Below are 26,323 nucleotides of genomic sequence, written 5' to 3'. Positions count from 1 at the left end.
CAATATAATAAAAGGCATTTTCAAATTGTCGTCATTTTTGAAATATTTCAGATATTTGTCTTTTCGAATTTAACTATATTTTGAATTTTTCAGTTTTTTCTTTTTCTTTTTTTCTTTTTTCAAATTAAATCATTTTTGAAATTTTTGAGTCACTCATGATTTCTATTTTCGTCAATATTGACGAAAAAAGCAACTGGAAGTTAGAATTTTTGTGCAAGCAATTCGCTGTCATGCATGCCACTTCCTGGAACCGCTTGCATTATTCAATACAAGGATATTCTTATCGGTAGAGCATTTTTGTAATACCTTATCGTTATTCCTTATCGTTTATAAAGCAAAAATTAATTCAAAAGAAAAAAGTGCTTAAAATGAAAATTACTAATGAAATCCACAAAAAAATAATTAAATAAATAAATAAAAATGAATTACATCCTATAAAGGAAAAAAAAATAACCAAAAATCTAAATAATGTCCTATAAAGAAAAAAACTGTCAAAATATGCAAAATGCATTCATCATCAACATGCAATCCCAGGTCATAATTGAATATATTTGAACTTATCATTACTTATATCATATATCACTATTTATTTGAACGTATCATTTACTTAATTGCAAAATTCACTGCAAATTTCACAATTAAAATCAATTGCCCTATAGAGAGACCCCACTTAAAAAAATTTCTAATTTAGCAATTGTGAGAACGAAATTACTTAAATAAAGATCTTAAAAATATATCAATATGGAATTTACAGTGTACATGAATAAATACTAAAAAACAAGAATAAGTATCAAAGAAAAATAATATAATATAATAAATTGTTCATGTAACGGATATTTCGAAAATTCCAATCATATTTTGGGAAATTATTTATTCAGGCATGGAACTTTACTGCTTGAACGGATGTAGGTAAATATGCCTTATAACATTAAAAAAAGAATAAAAACTCGTAACTTCGAGAATCATTCCTCTTGTTTGATCACTAATAAATCCAAACAATTGTATATTGTGTTTTAACCTTTTTGTCTACCAGACTGTCGCGATATGTTTATCATAGACGCGCCGTCCTCTCCATATTTCATCAAAACGGTCTTGAACTATAAGAATTTCATAAACAGATAACAAATATTATATTTATACGCCTACATCGCTATAGGACAAAATTAACGAACGCCACCAGCCACAGGGCGACTTAAAATAACAAAAGGCGATTAAAACAATTTTTGCCAGTCGCCATTTTTTCCTTTTTTCAATTTTTTTTGGTTGAAAATACGTGTGCATGTGCATTTTGATATAATGTTTTACAATATTCTGAAAATTACTTCATTTCACGCTTGTTTCTAAAAGAAAATTTCTTATTTTATAAAATAAACCCTGTAATGTTTATGTTTACATTTCGAGAAACATTTTTAAAAAAATGACTTATATTAAGAACGTTCTTCTTCTTCGCACTACAGCCCAGAGCAAGCCAGGGCAGTTTCTTCCAAGAGAGTCAGCCAGATGCTTGTTTTTTTTTTCTAAATTAATTACTTTCAATGTCTTTTAAATCTTTTCAAATGCCATCAAGCCATCTGAGGGGAGGTCTTCCCCATTTTCTAACGCCACTTGGCTTGTTGAGGGTTAAAGGCTTCGTGTGGTTGTAATCCTCTGATCGAAATAAATGACCGACCTATCTTAGACGGTTTGATTTGATGGCTTTCAGTATGACAATGTAGAAATGTCCGTTTAAAAACCTTTTTTTTTTCGTTTTAAATATGTTTTTATATCTCTCAGTGATAGAATAATTAAAATGGAATTAATAATAATAAAAAAACTCAAACATTTTAACCGTTCCTTATTGTTTTGCATAACGGTAATTTCATTACATGTTTGTTATTTTGCGTATTTCTTCGTCTACTTTAATTTAAATTTATTTTTAGCCATTTCGAATTTATTGTACTATTTAAATTTAATTTCACCATTAACCATTTTGTATTTATTTTCTATTCAACTTAAATTTGGTTAGCATTTAATTTCCTTTAATCAATAAAAACTCAAAATTAGGAAAAGAGATAATGTACCAAACAGTATTTTCAACAACAAAACGCGCTCAACTCTGTTTAATTTTCATTCCTAATTGATCAGCTAAAATAAAATAAAATAAGCATATTAAAAAATTACGAGAACTATTATTTAATCTTTTAATAGCACTTAAAACTACTTAACTTATGAAAATATAATATATTCATAAAGCAGAAAGGCAGATAACTTAGTGAATTTTCAAACCAAATGTGTTATAACGTTCTAGCATATTATTAATTACAACTAAGTGTAAAACTGTTTTCTACTTTTTATTTACAACACAATGGCATGTTTCATATTAACGGTGCCAAAAGCAAACTTCTCGTAACAGATGAGAGCCATAATATGCAAATCAAGAAGTAGATGAGCATATTTATGAAAGTAAAACGTGCTAAGGTTGAATAGAGAAAACAGCAACATAGAAAAGTTAAGTTACGGTCCCACTGATAGAAGAACGGATATAGAATATTAAGCGATGTTCTCACAAAATATTACTTTAGAAGTTGGTGCATAAAATGGCCGTCACTGATGAGTTTTTTTTTTCTTTTTCTTTAAAAACATTTTGTTCTGAATGAAATTTTGTTGAAATTTTATCTTTAAAAAAACTTTGTTATTTAAAGAGGATTGCGATAGTAAAGTCACTTGTTTAGGAATTCAGGAAAAATTTAATTACAAACGAGTGTTTAAAGTCAATTAATTGCTTCTTAGTGAGAAAATTAACCACCGAGAAAAACTTCGATGATATTAATTTGCTGTGAATAAAAAACCGTAGAAATTAATCTTCACAGTAAAAAAATACTTTTGTTTATTAAAGAATTTTAAGCTAGTGTTTATAAAAGGTTGTTGTAAAGTTGGGAAAAATATATTTATAAAACAGTAAATATTAGTTTTTTTGTTTCTTTAAATAAATCAGAATGGCAGGTTTTAGAAAATATGATTTTGTCTTCTAAGTTTTGTTATATATTGAAGAAATAAGCAATTGAGAAATTCGTTGATAATGTTGTTTTGTTATGAATACTTTATTAAATATCGTAGTAGAAATGTAATCATTTAAAATATTTTAGTTAAAGTATTTTGTGTAAGAAAAAAAAATAAAGTTAAGCTTAAAATTATAAAATAAATTTTTTTCAGTAAATTAAGTTTAATAGCAGCATTTCGAGTTAGTAGAAAAAAACAAATTGATAATAAGAAAAGCTTTAGTACAATTCATTTTATAATGTAAGTAAAAGCTTGGAAAATACGAACACGTGGATTTCTTATTATAAAAATTTCTTATTTTAGAATAAATTTAACCATAAAAAAACTTTTTACATATGTTTGTTTTTTTACTACAAATCAGCATGGCAGACTTTTAAGTTTGATGCACTGTTTTATAAGCAAAAAAATAGGAAATTCAGAAAATCGTTTATAATATTGTGAAAAGCGTGTATTAGGAAGGATGATCGGATTAAAACATTTTTCAAAATATTTCCTCACCTATCAAATTTATTCGGAAAAAAAATAATGTTAAAAAATTGCTAGTTACATTCATTTCAGAAAAAGGTACTGGTTTTAAACATTGCTAATGCTCATTTTACGCAGTAAGTACAAGAAAAAAAAAGAAAAAAAAACAAGCACAAAAGTAGCAAGTACGTATTATTTTAAAAAATTTTTATGAGGTAATTAAGATGTGCATTTAGAATGAATAAAATTTTACACTTAAAAGTAGAAATCTTTTTTTACCAAAAATACTAAATATTTGCAAAATGATTTATCACTTATTTATTTCTTAAATCGTTTTTAAATTAGCAAAAGTATAAATCGATGGTAAAAATTTTTTTAATTCAGATATTTAAATTTTAAGATTCATTAAATAAAATACCCTCCCCCTGTTTAACTTAAACGGACAGAAACATCAGATACACAAAAAGCCAACGTTCCTATACAAAGTAGTTTAGATAAACATCTGGCAGCATTGTGTATCACCTGCCAACAAATCCGATGTATTTAAAATAGAACAATGCAAAAATAAATAAATATTTCAAAACTTAATACTGCTACGGGCATTGCGATAAATATAGATCAATTTGTTGTGAAACTACTTCATTATGCGTCAAGTAAACAAAATTAACTTGATCATAGACCCCACAGATAGGCCCCCTGCTATCTTCAGCCATCAGAGCCCACACCGGAAGTGTGTCATCTTGTCAAAGCCATAGACAGAGCAGAAAAAATAATAAATGATGCACACTTTGCACAAGTTATTAACAAGAAAAATATAGAAATTGTCGAAAACACCAATTAGTAATTTCAAAATATTCGTTAATAACACAGAGGAGTTGAAGGAAGAACTAAAATAACGGCACTAACAAAGTATATGACCTTGAAAGTTAAGGATGAAGTATGGGGGGGGGGAGGAATCGGATGACTTGGGGGTGTCGTGGGGCTCCAGCAATGCTTTGTGCTCAACTGGGTTCTCACCAGTTTTTGGTTCCCTCCCCTTACCCAAAACATTGCAACCTCAGAATAAATATTGCATAGTAATCAATGCAACATGTTACCCGACAAATATCCCACCTCTACTGATTAAACCGGGTAACAACGAATGCACTGAATAAACGAGAACGAATTAAGAAATAACCTGAGCATGTGATTTATTGCACGATTTCGCTCTACGATTCAGCAACAGCTGTTTCATTCTGTTTAACGGTTATCATTCGTCATGTGTGGGGTAAAAATTATGAATTTAAAATTATTAATTGTACTAGTCAGTTAGCTACGAACGAAATTGATTTTCGCCTATAGCAAAGTACTTGGAAATGGAAATTCTACTATATATTATTAACTTTATTAATACTAAATTTTACTATATATTATTAACCGTATAAAATAACTGTAAAAATGTTAGTAAAAATTGATAACAAGATTTAAATAAAAGAAAAATTAAAAAAAACCGCTTATAAAATATATTGCTATACTCCTTATGAGTTAAGATTAAATAAATTATCATTAGTATGCTGGTGGGAGATGACTTAAAAACACAAAAATTAAAGTTGAAAAAAATGAAGACAGGCATCCATGTAACTTTTTTTTAATGTCCGAAAAATTTTCGAATCCTAGGCGACACGAATTCGTACCCGGCACGAACCGACCGCAGTGCTGATGCAAAATATCCTCAGTGGTAGTGGGTTAGAGCCCTTATGCCGTCGGGCTAACTGTCGGAGGTTTTCGTGATTTTAAACTCCATGTCCCGCAAATGCAATATCAAAAATACCTCAACGATGGCAAATTTCTTTCAATATTTGGTCCAGGAGCTCTCGTCTTCTGGGTTGGTTTCAAAATTACAAGGCTACGGAGTTGAACATTGGTGAGTCATAAACTCAAAGTCAATTTTGATTCCACTATTAACAATTGAGTCATAAACTCAAAAATTGTGTCGACTGTTCAACGTCGACATAAGTTATTATATTCGTTTATAGAACTTTAGGTTGAAGGTCAATATACAGAGACACATTTAAATCAATTTTGCTTTCGTTACAGATAAGCTAACTTTTTTTCTTCAGCACAATGTAGTCTTATTTTTTAATGCATAATATAAACAAAATAAGTAAAACTATTTTAATGGATAATAAAAATATAAACCATACATCAAGTATTCATTTGTTTGTTACTATTACTCACATTTTTTTAAAAAAAATATCGAAAAATTGGCTTTTATACTAAATAAACTGAATTTCTTGACGCAAAATATTTATCGATTCTTTATGTTCTTACTCGGTTTCTGTGTCAACTTAACGAATAAAATGCGCTTTCATAAAAATTTTATTACATAGCTTTTAATTTTTTCTTTTTTTAAATAAATAGCTTTTAGCACAAAATTAAAATTACTAAAATAAATCTCTCTTTAATGCAAAGATAAAGTTGGGATTACGTAGATTAAATTATTCGTAATTAATGAAGTTTGTTAACAAAAACAAATTGTCGTTCATTAAAAAGCGCTTTTTTAACATAACACGTTTTAACGCTCTCACAATAAAGTATTAAAAAAAGATCACGCCAAAGTGTGATTATAATTCAAATGGTTCATGTCTTAAGCTTTTTTTACTCTTTTAACAGCCTACTCTGGGGCTTAGAGTAGTGTTTACTTCCATCACTTTCAAAATAACAGCAAGTTGGATTTAATCCAGATAAATGTTGCTTTGTTTGAATTCTCCTTCATTTATATGAATAATGTTGTCGACTTTATTTTCTTCCTCGTTTTCCAATCTAGCACTTTCATTTGGTGGTGCCAGATATCTGTCGTCGTTAAAATGATTTTCGTCTAGACCTGCTGGGACGATTTTACTCATCTTGTTGATATACAACTAAAACGTGCTTCCAACAAGCTTCAGGGAATATTACTTCTTCTAACATATCAGTGTTCTAGGACAAAATGAGTCAGAAAAGAGTATGTAAACACTATTTCTAGAGTCTTCAAGAGAGTTTCAAACGGCTCCAACACTCAAATAAATTGAAAGCTCTTCTCACCGAATCCTCATGAAAACTGCACAGGAAATAGAGATAGCACTGGTCATTATTAACGCATTAGGTCGATTCGGTGAGAAAGACAGGAACAGAAGGCGCTGTTTTAATAAATGGCGCCGTCATATTGAATTGAAAGAACTTCAGATGGGAGAAGTGTTGAATTATACATTAGCTTAACAATGACTAAGTTTTGGTTTCTGTCATTCTTGTCTTTATGTACAGATAAAATTTTTAAAAAAAAATTTAAACGGAGAAAAGTATGACGATTGATACAATTAACATCACAGAATAATAAGCAACATGTCCTCGAGAAGAATCCGTACTGGCATGTGATTGATACAATTAACATCGCAGAATAATAAACACCATGTCCTCGAAAAGAATCCGCACTGACATGTGATTGCTACAATTAATATCACAGAATAATAAGCACCATGTCCTCGAGAAGAATCCGTACTGACATGTGATTGATAAAATTAACATCACAGAATAATAAGCACCATGTCCTCAAGAAGAATCCGTACTGGCATGTGATTGATACAATTAACATCGCAGAATAATAAGCACCATGTCCTCGAAAAGAATCCGTACTGACATGTCCTTACCGCGGGAGAAACGCTTCATAGCAATTTCTGTTTTACATACATTAGTAATTTAAAGAATAAAAAAGTGAGTTTAGCTGAGAATAAACTATATAGTTTTAAAAAAAAAGTTTTTTTTCTTCAAAGCATCAAAATGCTAACAAAATATGGGAGAAATATTCAGAATTGTCTATGTCATGATTTCTTCGCCTTTTAGCAATTAAAAAAAAAACTTAACAGTTGTATTCTGTATTGTTTATTCTTGGTTTACCTAAACTCAATTTTTTATACCTTTAATTTTAAATTACTAATGTAGGTAAGACAAAATTTTCTATTAAGCGTTTCTCCCGCAGTAAGGACTCTTCTTAAGGATATGGCACTTATTAATCCTGTGATGTTAATTGTATCAATCATAATACTTATATCAATTTTTTAATTCGTTTAAAAACTTTACATGAAGATAAACACAACAATGACAGAAACCAAAACTTTGTCAGTGTTAAGCTATACTATAATTTGTCATGAATCGTTTCTCTAGCTGTACAGTGTCCTTATCCTTCGCCATCTTTGTCTTTAAGTTAGATTTTTGCTTTCTTGCTACTTTTTATTCTTAAACTTCTGATGATAAAGGATCATTATTTTACAGTAAAATATCATTTAAAAACAAAACTTGCGATAGTAACTTTAAGAACTTCTACGGATTCAATATTTTAAGAAAATAAATCAATAAATGTTTCAAATATTTCAAAAAATATCATTTGCATATCAGAATTCGTTTTCATCTTTTGGTACAGTCTTATAAAATTCTATTTAATCAAAAACAAAGAAATTTTACACGCTACTATATACACCATATTTGCTTTTTTAAATTACACTGTAAAACATCTTGACGTATAGTTTGCTCGCATTTTTAGTGTTGACCTAGACTAATTTTTATAGTGCATGTAGTCACATTTTTTATTTACTTTTTCAATGTTAAAGTTTTATTCATTTTTTTGTTTGTTTACTGACAACACATATTTTAACGCGTATTAGAATCAAGTTAATGGCTTCATCACAAAAACATCTCGTTTAAAAAACAAGAACATTTTAAGTAATATATTCGCACTAATTCTTTCAAACAATTAATAATTTACTATAGTTATTTTGTCGATTCTATAATACTTTATACATGATAACTGCAGTTCTGTACTTAAAAATGTATTTAGTTTACCTAAACACCGAAAATAGTGGCAACAATACACCAAAACTTTTTACAGTGTAGTTATGGTTAAATTTTTCAATATATTTCTGTTTTAGGTTTAAAGTTTGTGTAAAAAGTAGTTTCAAAATGACTTATTCCTCACACGAAAATTAAAAACAGAATAATGTTTGCAAATTAGATTGAAATCTGAAAATGGAAACAAGACTTTTCTCAACAAAAGAGACTAGACATTTTCTATCCAAGTAATATCTTAATAAATTAACTGGAACTGTATCGCAGATGCGAAACAAGCTCAGTCTTGTCTTAACTCATAGGGTCAAAGACTTATTGATCCATTCAAGAAGCTAGAAAATTAATCTAATAACTATGGTTTAATAAAGAAAATGTGAAATGGGTAACAGCGTAAATTAGCTGCATGCAATATAACAATCATTGTCATTTAACTAAATAAAGCGAAACATGTTTTGATTAAATTAATGCATAATTTAGAAATTTTGCATAGCAATAACCTAAACAAAGAAAAGTGTAGTTTTTTTGGAGGGGGGGGGGGAGGGTACATATTGTAAGTCTAAACTTCTTAGATGATTGATATCTAGAATATCTTCTTTGAATGAAAATTTCTGTCAATTATTCTTTAAAAATTTATAAAGTAAAAATTTAAAACGATCTATAAGGATTGAAAATTAATAATTACACTAGGGATTAAAATAAAACGACCGTGTTTTTGTTCTAAAAACGTAAGTTTAGAGTTGACTTTTGAAATTTCATGCATTTTTTAAATCATTGTTGAGATAAATTTTACTTTTTTGCTTTAACCCGCAGTCATGCAAAAAACATAATAAAAAAAACTGTAAAAACAAATTTAAAAATTATGATAGTTTAAATTTTAAAAAGCCTCATATGTAGCGCGATTTGTCTATGCAAATTTAGTTTGTAGTTATTTACCATTGTGGCCAGACGGGCAAGCCATGTAAAATTAGCGTGGCATTCAACGTGTTAATTGCTCGATGGATATTGAAACAAATTTAAAAATGCTGTAATCGATATTTTTAAGAGGCAAGGTATTTAAAAATAAACCAAATGAAAGAGTGAAGAAAATAATAATAAGCCATTCTTTAAAATAGGATTGAAAATCAACAGGCCGAGGCAATCTTTCCTCATGACTTTTGAATCAGTTTAACGAAAAAGGATGCGATTCGCTCTGATTATTACCCAATGAGAAAAATCGGGACAAGAGTCTTATGCTATAGGTCGCTGTTTCTTAGCTCTAAGTAGCAAAAACAGTTATTAAGAAGAAGAAAAAGTAAATACTTTGTAGGAAGATATGTGATAGTCTAACTTAAGAGGTAAATAAATAACCATATAGCAAGAAATGTTTGCTTGTCATGTAATTCAGAGCTGCGTTATTTCACTCATTTGGGTATTAGGCTATCTATGGTACACGCCAAGAAATGACTGAGTAGGGAAAAATATTCCATGAGGGATTTTTTTTTTTTTTTCAAAGGAAAAAATATTCCATGAGGGATTTTTCTTTCCAAAGGAAAAAATATTCCATGAGGGATTTTTTTTTTCCAAAGGAAAAAATATTCCATGAGGGATTTTTTTTTTCCAAAGGAAAAAATATTCCATGAGGGATTTTTTTTTTCCAAAGGAAAAAATATTCCATGAGGGATTTTTTTTTTCAATCGAAAAAATATTCCATGAGGGATTTTTTTTTTCAAAGGAAAAAATATTCCATGAGGGATTTTTTTTTTTTTCAAGGGAAAAAATATTGCACACTGGCAAACATGTATTTCTCATAACAAAAGCAGATTTTTTTTAAAAAAAAAACTTGTATTTTACATACATGAAAAAAACATTATTCGAAAATAATAGTAGAGTTTTTGATTTAGCAAAATAATTATTGATGCAATTTGTAGCGTTATATTTTTTTCATCCATTTTTTTTAATTTTTAGGAGAGTTAAATTTTAATCTGTTTAAAGATGCAAGAGCATTCAGTAAAATACGTCGTATCAGGTAAGATCAATTAATAATATTAAAAGTTACATTTTCAGGCTACGTAGATTGATTCCGTTCATTAGACTATAAGTTATTCAAAGCGTTTTTTTTTTTTCATTTATATTTTATTTTTTAATATTTTTTTTATTTCTTTATGGGCAACACATTTTTAAAAAAAATTGTATGAAAAGATATTAAATATTTCCAAACTTTACATTTGCAAATTCGATTCTAATAATAATAATATATATATATTAATGATTTTCAAATTTTTAAAAAATAATATATTTACTTTTCTCCTCAGTAATATAGTACTACAGCTATTGATAATTATTTCAAATATGCAACTTACTTTTAGGATGGTTTCTACTCCAATGGGACTGGTAGGTTTCTGGAAAAGAAAATTACTTGTTATTGGAATAATTAATGTTTATATATACAAAACATATTTCATACGGAACAAAATTATAAGTAAAAATCAATATGAAACAATTGAGTAGTGAACATATGAAACAATTGAGTAGTGAACATATGAAACAATTGAGCCTTAATAGTAGTAATTTTAGACGATAAAATAGCTTATTTTTCACCAAGCACTGAAAAATAGTGTTCCATACATTAATAAGTATTTTTAGAATCCTTACCAAACGTGAAAACAAAATAGTATGCACATAAGGTGTCACGAGGAAAACACAAAAACGTAATCGAAATCTAAAAAGTTAAAGTAGAGGAAGACAAATGTAATAAAAATCAAAACAAGTTTAATTGGAGGTTGAAACTTAAAGGTTTTTCTAACAATTGTCTTTTTGCTTCTGTCTTCTTCCACATTCAAACATGGCTTATTGTTCATTATATCAGCTTCCTGTATTGTAATTCATCAGATTTTGGTAGAGTTTCTATTTCTCCTTGGTTAAATATTAATTTGTGACCCTCTATGCGCATACTTTTTAATTTTTAATTTTTATAAGGATTCTAAAAATGCCTATTAAGAGTGGTCTTTACGAAACACCTTGTATAACCTAGCTTTCGTGAAGCATAAAATTTCTCTGCTAGATCAAGAATCCGAATTTGGACCTTGAATTAAAGGTGAACTTTTTTTTCAATATTTACCAATAAACATTTATAATTATAAACTAGGAACTGTTTTCAAATAAACAAGAATTTCAATGTAACATTAAAAATAAGTCGTTCATATTTTTGAAACCTGGTCAATTATGAATACATTGTTTCAATTTTGATTAAGGAGATTACCATTATCAATTTTAATTAACGAGATATTTCAAATCATTAAAAATAAAATTTTAATAAAGTCCTTGGGGACAAGTTTTTTTATACAGTGATCGAAATTTTAGAGAGGATAAAGGAAAGAAAAGCAATTATCAAAATTCGACAAATCATTAATGAGGAAGGCGGTATCATCATTATCAACATCGCCTTCTACATCCGTTAAAACTCTGAACCGACAGAACCTACAAGCCTCAGCAGAGCAGCTTGCTACATGACCTCAGACCAAGACGAATATTTGCACTACTTCCACACTGATTATCAAAACCAACTAGTTAGGATCTAAATACTGACTATTAAATGTGTACTGACTATCAAAACCAACTAGTTAGGATCTAAATACTGACTATTAAATGTATACTGACTATCAAAACCAACTAGTTAGGATCTAAATACTGACTATTAAATGTATACTGACTATCAAAACCAACTAGTTAGGATCTAAATACATCAAACTTTTTAACGCTCTTTAATGATGAATTAAACGCTTTAAACTCCTTCAATAACAAAATGAATGCCTAATAAATTTGTTGAGTAGCCAGACCTTCAATGAATAATCAATCTTGTGAACATTTATAAATTTTTATTTGAATTTACCAATTTAAAATGAGTTTCTTTCAATGATCTTAAAATAAAATGTAAGATACGTCTCCTTATCTGTAACATATAATCGTCAACTTATATTCTGTATATAACAAGGAAATTATGTATAACCTTAATTTCTTTACTATAACAATACATGTACCGACACTTCGATTTATCGCTATTGTATTCATCACCGCTATACTATCGAAGATCGTCTTAACATCAGTACATCACGTTCAGTGCAATCAAATAGTAATTTGTAATTGACCTTCAGTAATTGGGCGGGTCGGGGCTAAGTTACGATATGAAACAAATCGAATTTCATCAGGAAAGCAGTTAACAGGAATTGCAATTGGGCTACTCAAATAATCTTACTAAAAATTGACGAAACGTTTACGATACTACAAATCTAACAGGTTTTATAAATTGATTATTGCATCGTATTCTAATCAACTATGAAAATAGCAATTTAGATACAGGAAAAGAATTAGACGTAGTCAAACAAACGAAAACAATGAAAGATACTTCAGTCAACAACACGCTCACAAATTATATTCGAAATATCATTTTAATTGTATTTTGATGACTATTTCGAAGGCTTTAGCCTCACATAAAATATCACTTATCAGCGATAATATGCCAGTCTTATAGCTGTTATGAGTTTATAATTCATGATGGTTAGATTACATTTTGCCTATCTTCGGCCAGGGCTCTCTATGTCTTTAATGAAAGAAAATGGCGCAAAATTTCAGTTTGAAAATCAGCCACAGTTTTGTGAACATGAAAAACGTTTGAGATTTAATCTTTTAATATTTGTAAACTTGGTCGTAATTCTTTTCTTAACAATCAATGTAACAGCATATTTTTTATTCACTGCATGTGTATAACTTTATGAATTCAGAGACACGTCTAGCGACAAAACAAATAACAATATCTATTTTATTTTTTGTTTTAACTTTACTTTCCTTAAGCCGCTTCTTCTTTTACCACAAAAATGTTTAAGTTACAAGGTTATATCAAATTCTAATATTTTTTTTGATGATTAATTTGTGACCAGATTATTTAAATATTTAATGTTTAAAATGGGGAATTTTTTTCCCCCGGTGCATTATTTATCGATGACTTGCCAGAAATCCAATTTCTGGATGCTTCCCACCCTCCTAACGTCGTTTAGCAAGTACACATTCACTTGTAACTTGAATTTGGAGTGATGGTTAAGGTTTCAGGAGCTTCCCGGAGACCCTCAGTCCATCCGATAGATTTTTTTAAATTGGTTTATAATGAAAATTATCACATTTTATGGTATAAGTTTTTCAGCTCAAAAATGTGGAGCTCATGAAGAGTATTTCTCAGAATGGCGCCAATGTAATAAACTTTTCAATTTTCCTTGCCAAATAAAAAAATGCATTTGACTTTTACTCTTTTTTCTCTATAAAATAAAGACATGTTAATTTTACGGCCCACTAGCATCATGGCTTAGCTTAATTGTCTGGGCTCATAAAAATCTGCAAAAATCGAGACGCATTCGTTGATTTTAACGATTTTCATCCAGACCAAGAAATCTTGTAAAAATGAAATTTTTAAAAAAAAAAAAATATATGATAACTTTTATTATATGTTTAAAGTATTATTCCGCTCTAAATAAACCCAGATTATTCCATTGGGAAAGATGGTATTTAAAGTTATAGCTTTGCTTTGAGTTTTGGCACTTAAAACAGTGCTTTTTTTTTTTTTTTTTTTTTTTTAATATTTCTTGTCGTGAGAGCTTTGAAAAATACTCTTAAAAATTTAAAACCGATAAAATAGGATTAGAAGTATAATTTCTAAATATATTGAAAATGCGTTAAATTTACGCTTCTCATGACATGTTTTGTCCATTTTCGAAACATAATAATAAAGAAACTTTTATTATGTTTCAAACATGATTTCTTTTTATCTTATAAATTCTGTTTTCAAACATGATCAATGCAACACCACCAGTTGCGTGGTTACTCATAATAATAAAAATGATCCAATATTTCTCAGAACTTTTTTTGCGAGATCAATAACATCAAAAACCCATTTATGATCGAACGTTTCTTTCTCAAAAGAGCGAGTCATTCAAATTTCTTACATAAGCAAACAGATAGAACACTTTGCAGAATTAATACTTCTGCAGGACTAAAAACATATGGATTTCATTGAGTTATTGCTATTTATCTTAGATTCAAGTGTAAAGCATAGTAGAATAAATTACAATAAAACGGACAATTTCGTGTCATAGAATAAATTACAAAAAACGGTCAACTTCGCGTCAAAATGTTAATTTATAACTAGTATAATGAAATGCACAATTGGTAACAATCTACTAGATTTGCAGTTCGGCAGCTAAGCGAAAAGAAAAAAAAAAGTTTTTTTTAATATTTATAGTTTATTAACTTTCAAGTGTTAGGAAAATTAATGAAATATTGAATATTTATAATTTAAGAAGTGATACTAAGCAGACATAAGATAGCATTTCTGAAATATTGTTTTATTAATAGCCCTTATTTTCTATTTTGTTCAAGAAATGAGTTATGTATTGTTGCTATCATTGGTCGCGCCCACATAGAAGAAATATACATTATTTGGCAATGAACATGTAGCATAATTATTAAGAAGACATTCATTAAGTTGTGTTTTTAGGTAGGTTTTTTCCAATTTCTATGCTAATGAACTTATTAATTAAACACTCATTAATTGAAGTAAAAAAATAATTATTTATACCCAACCAACAGTGGAGGTCAAATTATAATCGGATGTGAGAAACTAGTTTCAACCCATTGAATTGTTACTCGAGTACGTTAAGAATTGCTAACAGTCGTAATCATTTAGCCAGGGTAACTGAAAACATCACCAGTATTTTTTAATCAACCAGGCATTATTTCGGGTTATTGCAGTGAGCCTATATACTTTTAGGCGAATTAGAAATATATCCTTCATTGCGTAGTTAGCCTGTTTTAAGGCAGTTTATAATAAGTCAAATAATTGAAGACTTATTGTATAGTAAATAGCTTACTATAAGTTTATTGCAATAAGTCTAAACAAACTCAGTCTGAGTAATCATTTTAACAATTTTTAATTATCCTGCAGGCATTTAGACTTAATGTCTAACTAAACAGGCACCGTTCAAATATTACGTAAGCATGTTTTGGAAATCCCCCTATTGTCACCAAAATTAAGCAAATTACTAATCCCCTTCCCCCCCCTTTTTTTTTGTTTTGCTTTAACTTTGCCTTTTATTGCAGTAATCTATTTTTAAGAACGTTAAGATCAAATTCAAATAAAAGATGCAGCTTAGCATAAAACAAAATTTGCGTTTTAATTCGTTTTCTAATATTTTTAAGTTCCTTTACGAAATGTTTTTCTAAGTTTTTTTTATTTCATTTTTTTGTGCCCTTTTTAAAAAGAAAGTTTAAACATGATTTTAGGGTTCCCCCATCCTTTCAGCAAAAATCCTTTCCCCAGTCAGCAAAAATAAGCAAAACACAAACTCTCAAAGAACAATCAAAACAGCAAAAGCACACTATAAAATTTCAACAGTGTACAGTGATACGCTTATTTTTGTTAAAACCACAATAAAACTCAGGAAAAAAAAAAATTCAGTAGAATATGACTGAACAAAAGACCAAAAGAACATTTTATAGGATTATACAATTTTTTGCATGATGTCTCAGATTTCTCACCTTATCTAACAACTGCAAAGCTTATTTCTAAGCTTATTTATTCTTATATTATTATTAAGCTCTTATTTCACTCTTCCCAATTCTTAAGAGTAATTCATATTTTGATGAATCATAGTGCAGTCATCACAGTAATTAATTCTCTCCTTTTAAATTATTATGAATCAAATCCTTAAAGCTGAAAGTTCAATTGATAGACAAAGTTATCGTTTTAAAGTGGAATCTTAGCGGCAAGCAATAATATTTCAAAAAAATATATATATAGAAATTATTATAATAAAAAAAAACGTAAGAAAAAGAAATTGCGAAAAAAGATAAAGGAGTCAGGTTTCCAGAATTGTTAAAGAGAAACGTAAGTATAAAGCTAGTTATTTGTAGATTTTCACAACATAAAGAGACAAAAAAGCTTTTCGAAACAACATATTGGCCAGTCAGTTTATTTTTCTTATGTTGACAAAAAACTGCTGGATTATTCTTATTTTTAGGGATTAGCACCCCTAAATAACTATACTCAGAAAACACTCAATTTTATTATTTTATGTCTGATTAAAAAAGAAAATTAAGGAGCGCAAAATGGAACAGAAATCTTTTATAACTTAGAAAATAAGAAAGAAGAAGAACGACTTAGTTAAAAGGTAATAAAGGGAATGAAACGAATTAAATAAATTGCAAAAGTAAATAAAAAAAGATAAAAATATAAAGGTCGTTATATTAAGTGTTTTATTATCAACCAAAATGTAAAATAGGAATTTCCTCCAAAAAATTAGTTTTAAGTGATTCTCCTTTGATTTTTATACTTCTTTTTCATAAATTACTTTTAAATGTTTGACACCATAAATTATGTTTTAACAGACAATATGTAAATTTATAGGACGCCCCTAACGATAATGTTGAGTGCAAAATTTTGTTATAAAATGGAAACGAAGAAAAATGAATAACGAAGCTCAAAATAAAAGTTGAAATACATTTATGCCCAGTAAAAAAATTATAAATTGAGTGAAAATTGGGATGTCGTTTTAAAGTGTACCTGAATTTAATGTAAATAAAAATTTCATATATTTTCAGAAAATTTATCAAAATGCACCAACGTGATAAATAATGTAACAGGATCTAAATGAGGAAAATTTAAGATATAGGAATTAAACACACTGCTTTTAAGCTAAACAATTAAATGTTATTTAAAAAAAATATTGCAAAATCCAGTTATTGATTTCCTATTATATTGCAGTCATTGATTTTAATCCATTCTATTTATTTCTATCGAACTCTGGGAAATGGAAAACTACTTATTGAAGTCTGTGATAACTTAGCTCTACGAAATAACAGCCTCCTGTTTTAGAGAGGTTTAAAACAGAAAATTTTAGCAAATAGTTGGCTTTATGTTATAAAACCTGTATAAAACTTAAAAGAAGAACTTTTCATAAACTTCATAGCTCTTTTTTTTTTTTTACAAAATTTTGAAATTCTTCTGGTCGTACTTTTTTTTCTTTGCAACAGCGAAGACATGGACGAACCTTTAAGAGGACATATAATTATAATCATAAGGACGAACTTTTAAGAGGACATATAATTATAATTATAAGGAAGAACCTTTAAGAGGACATATAATTATAATTATAAGGAAGAACCTTTAAGAGGACATATAATTATAATTAAAAGGACGAACCTTTAAGAGGACATAGAATTTAGGACATAACTTTTCATAAACTTCATAACGCCTATTTTTTACAAAATTTTCCTACGTAAACGTTTCTGAATTACATGTCAGATATGCTCGTTAGTTTTAGAATTGTATTTGTTATATCTACACATAATTTTCACAGAAAAAAATTCTTTTGTTCGTACCTTTTTTTTTCTTTGCTACAGCGAAGACATGGACGAACCTTTAAGAGGACCGTATAACCGTGGGAAAAATTCATCATGGCGAATTCTCTTCCGCCAAAACAAGTAATTTAAAATTTAAAGAATAGAAAAAGTGTGTTTAGGTAAACCTAGAGACAACCAACAATGAAGCTTCAAACACTAAAAAAAATTTAAATATAAATTTAATTAAAATATAAATTTAAGCAAATTATGGCAGGATAACGCAAAGAGGAAGATATACTGCAATAATTTGTTTACATTTAGACATACTACAACATTTTTTGAGCATTGGAAACTTCATGGCTTTCTCTAATTTACCTAAATTTACTTTTCTTTGAATTTAAAATTTTAAAATACCAATGGAGGGAAAACAAAATTTGCCATAAAAAGTTTTTCCTGTGGTATCCTCTCTGTGGTTTTCCTCTGAATAAAAATGCTTACGTAGTTAATGCAGTGCTGCTTTAAGAATCAATTAAGTCAGAGATAAGTGATTAAATATTTAAAACATAAATGTTGTAGATCCAATAATACAAAGAAAAGCACCATGTTCATTGACAAAACAAAACAAAAAACAACTAAAGACGTTTTAAGCATTTTTGTTCATTATAGATCTTATTTTTGATAATTTCGGTCGACCAGGATTTAACAAGCGAATTACCTGGGTGCCTTTCGTTCTAGTTATAAGCGAGTTCGGCTTTTCTTTATTAAAGAAAAAAATATTTCACTCGACGGTAAAACAAAGAAATGTTTCACTTCTCTAAATAAGAGAAAAAAAGAAGGAAAAAACAATTTGAAACTATTCCAAGATTTTTCAATCCATTAAATTTTTGAAGAAACAACTGGCGATCATTTTCGACTCCATAAAATAACTGTAATTTATCACAAAACATATTTCTTCAAGTTCCGCACGTCATGAATTGATTTAGGGCAATAGTAACTATTCAAACCAGACAATAGAGATAAAAATAGTAATTTCAAGACAATGAAACTGGCATCATTTCTATGCAAATTCTTGATGTTATCTTCGTATTTTCTAATTAACATGGTTCAACTAATAGAATTGATTGTAACCTATAAAATATCAATTTTATATCATGTATAGAGCATTAAAATTACATAAAATAAAAAGGCACACCCTAAACCTTTTGATCTAATGATCGGATATTCACGAACTAAGATGCAAATTTAATGATTCGAGGGACACGCCTTAAATATGCAAATTAGGAAATTAAATATGCAAAATGCACACATCAGTTTAATCTACGAAATCGAACACAAAACGTAATATCTCTATATTAACATACTTTTTTTTTCATGCATTCGAATTTTTGACCTTCAAATCTGGGTGGGTTGGCAATAATCTGGCAACATATAATCCTTATAGTTTATAGTTAGGAGAGAGAGGCCTATGAATTTGAGTTTTAAAATCGTACATTTTAGTCATTTCGCGTTTTAATAAAACTCAAACTATTCACGCGAAAAAAAATTTGCACTGATAAAACTCTTATCGAAGGTTGTTTATTATTTTTTATTAATATAAATTAAAACATATGATGATTTATTATTTATAACTTAAATATGGTGAAAAACTTTAGCACGCAAATTTTTACAATATGTTGATCTCAGTAATTTTGTAATAAAATTTAAAAAGTCATATATTTAACTATTCATTTCTCGAGCGATGTTAGCTTGATTTTGTTCTATTTTTGAAATTTGTAATTCAAAATTTTATTAGATAAGGCGTTGTAAAAATGTTTTATTTTACACTTTATTACTTGTTTATTTATTCATTTTGCAAGTAGTTAGTTATCTTTACATAATTGATACCTACCCCAGTTTAAGCTTTAGAAATGCAAATCCGTTTAAAAAAAAAAAAAAAAAAGGAAAAAAAGTAATTTTTTGGGAGAAAGTTAACTTTTATGCCGAATTTCGAGATTAAAATATCATCTGCACTTAATATATTTGTGGCGTGCACCACGAAACGTTAAAATGACATTTTAGTAAAAAAAATTAATAAATTATAAATTAAAACGTAATGATTACTGGATTATTCAGGGTGTAAAATTTTTTATTTTTCTCACTATATAACATAGAACAACAGCCAGAAATAATGAATACTGTACATTCTCATATCTGAAGACCTTCCTCGCATGCGCGCATGCGTAAGGTCTGTTTCAATTCCATCAAAATAGGGGTGTAAAGGAGAGAAAAAAATGTAAGTTGTTTCCACGCAGTTCACCGTGCATATACTCCTTAGAATTTTTGAAAAAGCACATTTCAGCGCATCTCCCCTTCTAGAATAGTACCGTCTTTGAGTGGAAAATATGGATTTCGAACAGAAACAAAGAAATCGTTTAGCTACAAACTTTTTATTTATATTCAAACAAGGTGTTTCAATTAAAAACAAAATTTACATTTATTTTTAAAAGTATATAAATTAAATTATCAGTTTTGTTTTCTTTACTAGATACATTTTTTTAGGATATAAATTTTCTAAATGAACAAAAATGAAGAGAATTCAGGCATGGCTGCTTTTTTTTGGAAAATTAGAAGCAAAAAAAAAATGATATCATTTGAGAGGAAATGATGTTTTTTTCCGGTGGCAATCCGTGACTTCTCAGACTTGACTTAGAATGTTAGAATGGTTCAATTGGAAGACATACAAGTAGTTTTGTTTTCTAACAAACTCTTTTTAAGAAAGCACACTCTAAATGAAAAACACACCTTTTAAGAGAAACCATAAAAATAAGATAAAAGAATTCGGAGGATATTGATTGAAAAAAGCCGTGAAGGCACACGCAATCATTATTTTGGAATTTATAGAGCTTCTTCAAACACCTTTGTCGCTTGAAATCAAAAATATTTACTATGGGACTTTCCAACAGAAATTCGATTCGGTGTTCAATCAGGCTGCAAGAACTTTTACTATGATTTTGCAACTTGATAATCTACTCCTAATAACCGATTTACTATATAGTAAAGAAATAATTACAATAGTGATGTTTTGGTCTTTAAAATGGCAGGAAAAAAATATTTAAAAAAATTCATCATGTTTAAAATTTAAAATAATTGTTAGCATGCAGAGCGGGAAGAGGCAACTAACTATCTTTGTTCTGATGATTGGATTGTCACGGATTAAGGTGAAATCTTGATGGTTTGAAATGTTCACCTTAAACATGCTTGTAATTAATGTTAATAACTTTTTTTTCAACTGTCTATGAATTTTAAGGTAAAAAAACAAAATATGACAGGTAAAATATGCTTAATATACAGTCGCAATAAAAAAATATGAATAAAAGTGAAGTAAAAGAACTATAAATCAATCATGTTATAGAATAAAAAACGAACAAATTAACAAAAAATTAACAAAAGCAATATTCAATATGGTAAGTATTTCTACTGTTGCATCGCTTTTTTGTTGTAAGTACAATAAATCAATAAATTTAAAATATGAATTATACTTTTAAAAGCTGATTAAATACATTTTAATAATAATAACAGTTATTGAAGCGTTATCTTTAGAAATATGTTAATTGGTTTTCAACACTTTAAAAAATTTTGGTGTATAATTGCCACTATTTTTGGTTTAATTAATTTTAATTAATTTGGTTTGGTTAATTTTTGGTTGGTTTGGTGTAACTTAATTTTTGTTACACTGCATGTAGTTTTTCTTTTCCATTCTTTTTTTTTTTCACTGTTGTAATTTATTTATTTATTTATTAATTTTTTGTTTGTTTATTGACAACACATATTTTCAAGCGCATTAGTATCTAAAGTCTTCATAGCAAAAACAGTTTGTTTGAAAAACAAGCATATTTTTAGCAATATATGCGCACTATTTTTTTTTAATTATTATAATTATGCCAATTATAGATAATTTTTTGTACGATAACTGCAGTTCTGTACTTAAAAACATATTAAGTATACCTAAATATCAAAAATGGTGGCAACTTAGCACCAAACTTTTTTACAGTGTTATCTCTTTTACAGGAAATTAAATCTATCACGGGCACTATTAAACAAAAGCTATATTGAGCTTTTGAAATCAATTCTCTAGCTAGATTTTTTACACTTAAAATCATTAGATTCGGTATGCTTTTCAAATGAATTTATAAAATGTTCAAAAACAAAAGAAAGTTCTATAAAAATTGAAGCTAAAAGTCATTCTATTAACCGGAATGAATCAATTAATTAACCGGAACTAAGTTTCGCAAATGGTGCTTTGTTTTGGTGTAATCGTTTTTAAGCAGAATTAAACCATATCATTAAATTTTTTCCCCTTCAAGTTTCTGGTTGAAGCTAATACTTTTATCACGTTTCATATATAGTTAAACAAAAAACTAATACAACTTTCTTATTACATATTGATAGAAACAAAGATTTCAATGACGAAAACGCAACATTAGTTCATTATTAAAACTATTAAGCATAGTAATAACAATTAGATTGAAAAACCATTTACATAATACATAAATAAAAATAATTGTTTCTGACATAGAATTAATTATCAATGCTGTAAAAGGATTGTATACAATTAACTTTCTAATTCAGTATGTTAAAGATATAAATTTAAGCTGACTTAAACGAAAATTAGGTAATTGAAACAATAAGAGAAGAAAAAAATTTTTTGAAGGTTTCTTGAGATATTTAATGTAATGATAGTACGTAAGCCACATTAAATCAACATAGTCTTTTTACTAGCAGTTTTTCAATTCAAAACAAAATATATATTTTTTCAAACAGAGAATTCCTTTAGAAATTGAAGTTTTTTTTGTAATAAATTATATTTTTAATAGGTTCTTATGTCACCGAAATACGTGGTTTAAACAAACAAAACTGCTGCTACGTACATTTAAAAAAACTTTTTTCTCCATAGAACAAATGGTAAAAAAGTTAAAGATGGCAGCTTCAACTAACTAGCCTCCCCATTATACTTAATTGAAAACTCCAGATAAAGGTCTCAATAAAGAATGCTATTTAAGCTTTATTTGAGGCATTATATAAAAATAAATGAAACAAACTTGGATTTGTAAATCCATGATTGTGGGTGTATGTCGTAAGTTGGGTGTTTATTTATGCTTGTGTGTCAATATCTATAAGAACTTGAGTTTATTTCAGAATGTTTTAAAATATACATGTTTGGAGTATCTTTATGTATGTGTGTCAATATCTGTAAGAACTTGAGTTTATTTTAGAAAGTTTTAAATTATATCTGTCATAGGCTAATAGGGAGATACGGTTCTTTACAAACCACAGACGTCACTTAGTAATGTTCTAAGCTAATTGTTTCTCTTAGGGCTAGGCAAGTGCACTGTGCAAGTATTTTTTAATCGGTCCGACTAATTTAGGCTTATTACAATGGGCCCAATTAATTTTGTATAATTAGATGTATTTCAAGCCGTTTGCAATGAGCCTAAGCAGATACAAGATGACTGAATAATTTTTGCATGTTCTCTAATTAGCCTAAAAGCATATGGGCTGTTTGTAATGAGCTTAAAAAAATACCAGACAGAATAGAAAATGCTGGAGAATTCCAAATAACCTGGTGCTGTTTCCTAAAAATCCTGATTGAAATAGGCTGATGTTAGTTAGTCAGAAGGAATAAGTTTGGACAAAATTGAATTCAGGGTTTAATTACGAAAAGCTGAAAGCCAAACAGTGCCAAACTTGAATTATTACTCAAGGTAACGTAATGCAATTTATGTTTGGCACTGATAATAGATTAAGTCTGATGCGAAACAAAATGGTGAAATAAAATCAAAATAAAAAGAGCAACGCCACTTAAAATCGTGGAAGTAGTATTAATCTGAATTTTTTCCACAGCACATTCATTCAACTAACACTATTTTAAAATTATTATTCAGAATTTTAGAAAACAATATGATTCGATGATTCAATTTCTGCAAATTCAGACGCATTTTTATAACATATAAAGCTTTTAGAGAACAGAAAAAAACCTTTCAAATAAATTACAAAGAATAAATAAATAATAAATGTATTAAATAAAGTTTTTAAAGAATCAAGCATTTTTTGTTAATTATAACAAATATAAAAACAAAAATAGCATTTATCATAATCAAAATAAGAGAAAACCTCGAACATTGAATAATCATAGAGCTTTTAAAACGATCAAAATCATTAAAAATTTTAAATACCATAATCATCATTTAAAGTTTTTAAAAAGACACCGTGATAAATTCTCGATTTTAGACGAATTTTTAAAAACTAATCATAAAACTAAATAATTTTAAAAAATACGTTTGATTTTATAAAATAAAGAATATTCTGTTAATTAAAACAAATGAGAGTGAAATTAGTAAAGAAATAGGATTACTAAAAAAAAAAAAAAATTATTTATCTCAAATTACTTTTCATTGAAAAACAAAAGCAAGTTTTCTACAATTTGAAGTTAAGCAAATTTAATTAGAAAATTATAGCATTTTATGAACAGAAAAAGAAGTGAAAAATGAAGATGAAAGAAATGAGATTTTTTTTTTTTTTTTTTAAAGAGTAAGAGAAAGCTTGGAAGCTTGTTGCTGTTCATTTAAGTGAATACGCCCGATTTTAAAAAATAAAACATTTTCTGTTAATTAAAGCAATTATGAGTGAAATTAGTAAAGATATAGGATAACTAAAACAAAAATGATTTATCCCAAATTACTTTTCATTGAAAAACAAAAGATAGTTTTCTACAATTTGGAGTTAAGCAAATTTAATTAGAAAATTATAGCATTTTATGAACAGAAAAAGAAGTGAAAAATGAAGATGAAAGAAATGAGATTTTTTTCTTTAAAGAATAAGAGAAAGCTTGGAATATTTTGCTGCAGTTCATTGAAGTGAAAACAAAGAGAGGATAGGGGGGGGGGTCGAAGTGGGTCACGGGTTAGACGAGCTTGAGATCACGCATCATGTGGAAAGAAATCACACAGCATGAAATGCATGAATTCACTAAGTATAATCAGTCGCCTAACTTTTACAGGAACAAAAGCGCGGCCTTCATTCATTTAAGTAATAATGAGAAAAAAAATTGTGACCGCAGAACGTTTCAGTTCTTGAAGAAAGTTATACCAGATGAAATTGTAAAATAATTTTTCATTTTTGGCTTGTTAATAAATAAAATATATTTATTGATAAAAAGGAATTTTACTTTATCAAAGTAGGTGATATTTCATTCAAGTGATGATATAATCCAGTGGTCGCCAAACTTATGGAGCTTTGAGATTTGCCGTTTTTTAATTCTACTGGGAGATACCAAAAAAATTACATTTACTTTTGTTACTTTCATGAAGGAATCAAGGATAGGCATAACGCAAGTATAACGCAATCTACCGAATTTTTTTTTCTTTTTCTTTTAAGCATTTTTGATTTTAAAGAAAGGCTTCTACAAAGTAAAAATCATTTGCAGTTTTATGTTGTGGATTTTTATTTACAATTTATAATATTAGTTAAAATGTTAGATCAAAGTGAGTAATTTGTAAATGAATTAATGAATTATCATCTGGACTACATTTAAAATAAAAATGAAAAAAGGTACAGTTCAAAATTATTTAACTCATTCCAAAAAAAATATTTTACCGTTTCCTATTTCAATAGCTTATAATGTAATGATAAGTCACATTTTCCAATTGTCTAGAGGAGCGTTTTTTAAGTGCTTCAGGTGAAAAACAATATGAAGAAATACGATATTAATGTGCCATGCAGTTATCTAGGGAAATTCAAGAAATTTGTAAAGCCTATCTGAAAACAGTACAGAGAAACTTAGATATAAAAACGCCCTCTTTTGAAAAAAGTATATTTCCATTATATTTTCCAAAGTCCCTTTATACATTAACTTTTTACCTGTATCAGATATGACATATAATTATTTTCTGGTGATTTTCTAGATCAAAATTTAACTATATTCTGTGGATATATTAAACTGTGGTCACATAAAATTTGAAAATTAGTTTTTTTTTAAAAATTGTCGTTTAAATTAAGAAATAAATATACAAATTTAACTCAAATCATGAATTTTGTGTTTTATACGAAGAAAGAAAAAAAAGGTTAATTATTCTGTAAAAATCGGAAATTACTTATATTAACAAGAAACCACATTTGACGTTTTCCAGTAGATTATGACATCAAATTCGATAAATATTATAGATAATTAAACAGGGAAACAAATTTTTTGTTGCATTGATACAAATACTTGATCTTGCCTATTTCGGGTGGGGGCTTCAAATCTGAAATTAGTTTCGCTACTAAAGCTTCAGTTTCTTTTTAAATTACTTTTTTAGTTTATTATTATTTTTTTTTTTTTTTGTCAAAATGTACAAAATTATAAACTTTATACATAATAGGTTGTGGTGTAAATGTTGCTGAAAACTTCTAGGGGAGTGTGAAAACTTCATATCAGAATTAAAATTGCGTAGGAGCTCGCACCCAGAAATGTCACCGTACGCGGCTGGGGGCATTTTCCTATTATGACCTGCTCAGAAGCGCACGAAGAAACAATTCATAATAGGGAAGCGACCCTATCTGCGACATTTCAAAGCAATTTACT

At 28.1% G+C, this 26,323-nt stretch overlaps 1 protein-coding gene across 5 annotated transcripts in view; it reads right to left on the bottom strand.

Annotated features, from left to right (window-relative positions):
- The window catches only part of LOC107445938 (uncharacterized), a 239,283-nt gene that overhangs the window by 110,210 nt on the left and 102,750 nt on the right, over positions 1–26,323 (bottom strand). For all 5 annotated transcript variants that reach the window (XM_087154693.1, XM_087154690.1, XM_087154692.1 and 2 more), the window contains one exon: positions 10,701–10,739. In XM_087154693.1, the coding sequence (XP_087010819.1) occupies positions 10,701–10,739 (39 nt within the window). The remainder of the gene's footprint in view (positions 1–10,700; positions 10,740–26,323) is intronic.

Source organism: Parasteatoda tepidariorum, chromosome 11 (assembly GCF_982258835.1).
Source record: "Parasteatoda tepidariorum strain Cologne lab strain chromosome 11, Ptep-v5.0, whole genome shotgun sequence".
Taxonomy (NCBI): domain Eukaryota; kingdom Metazoa; phylum Arthropoda; class Arachnida; order Araneae; family Theridiidae; genus Parasteatoda; species Parasteatoda tepidariorum.
The sequence above is the reverse complement of the archived record's forward strand: the minus strand, read 5'-3'. Positions and strand labels throughout refer to the sequence as shown.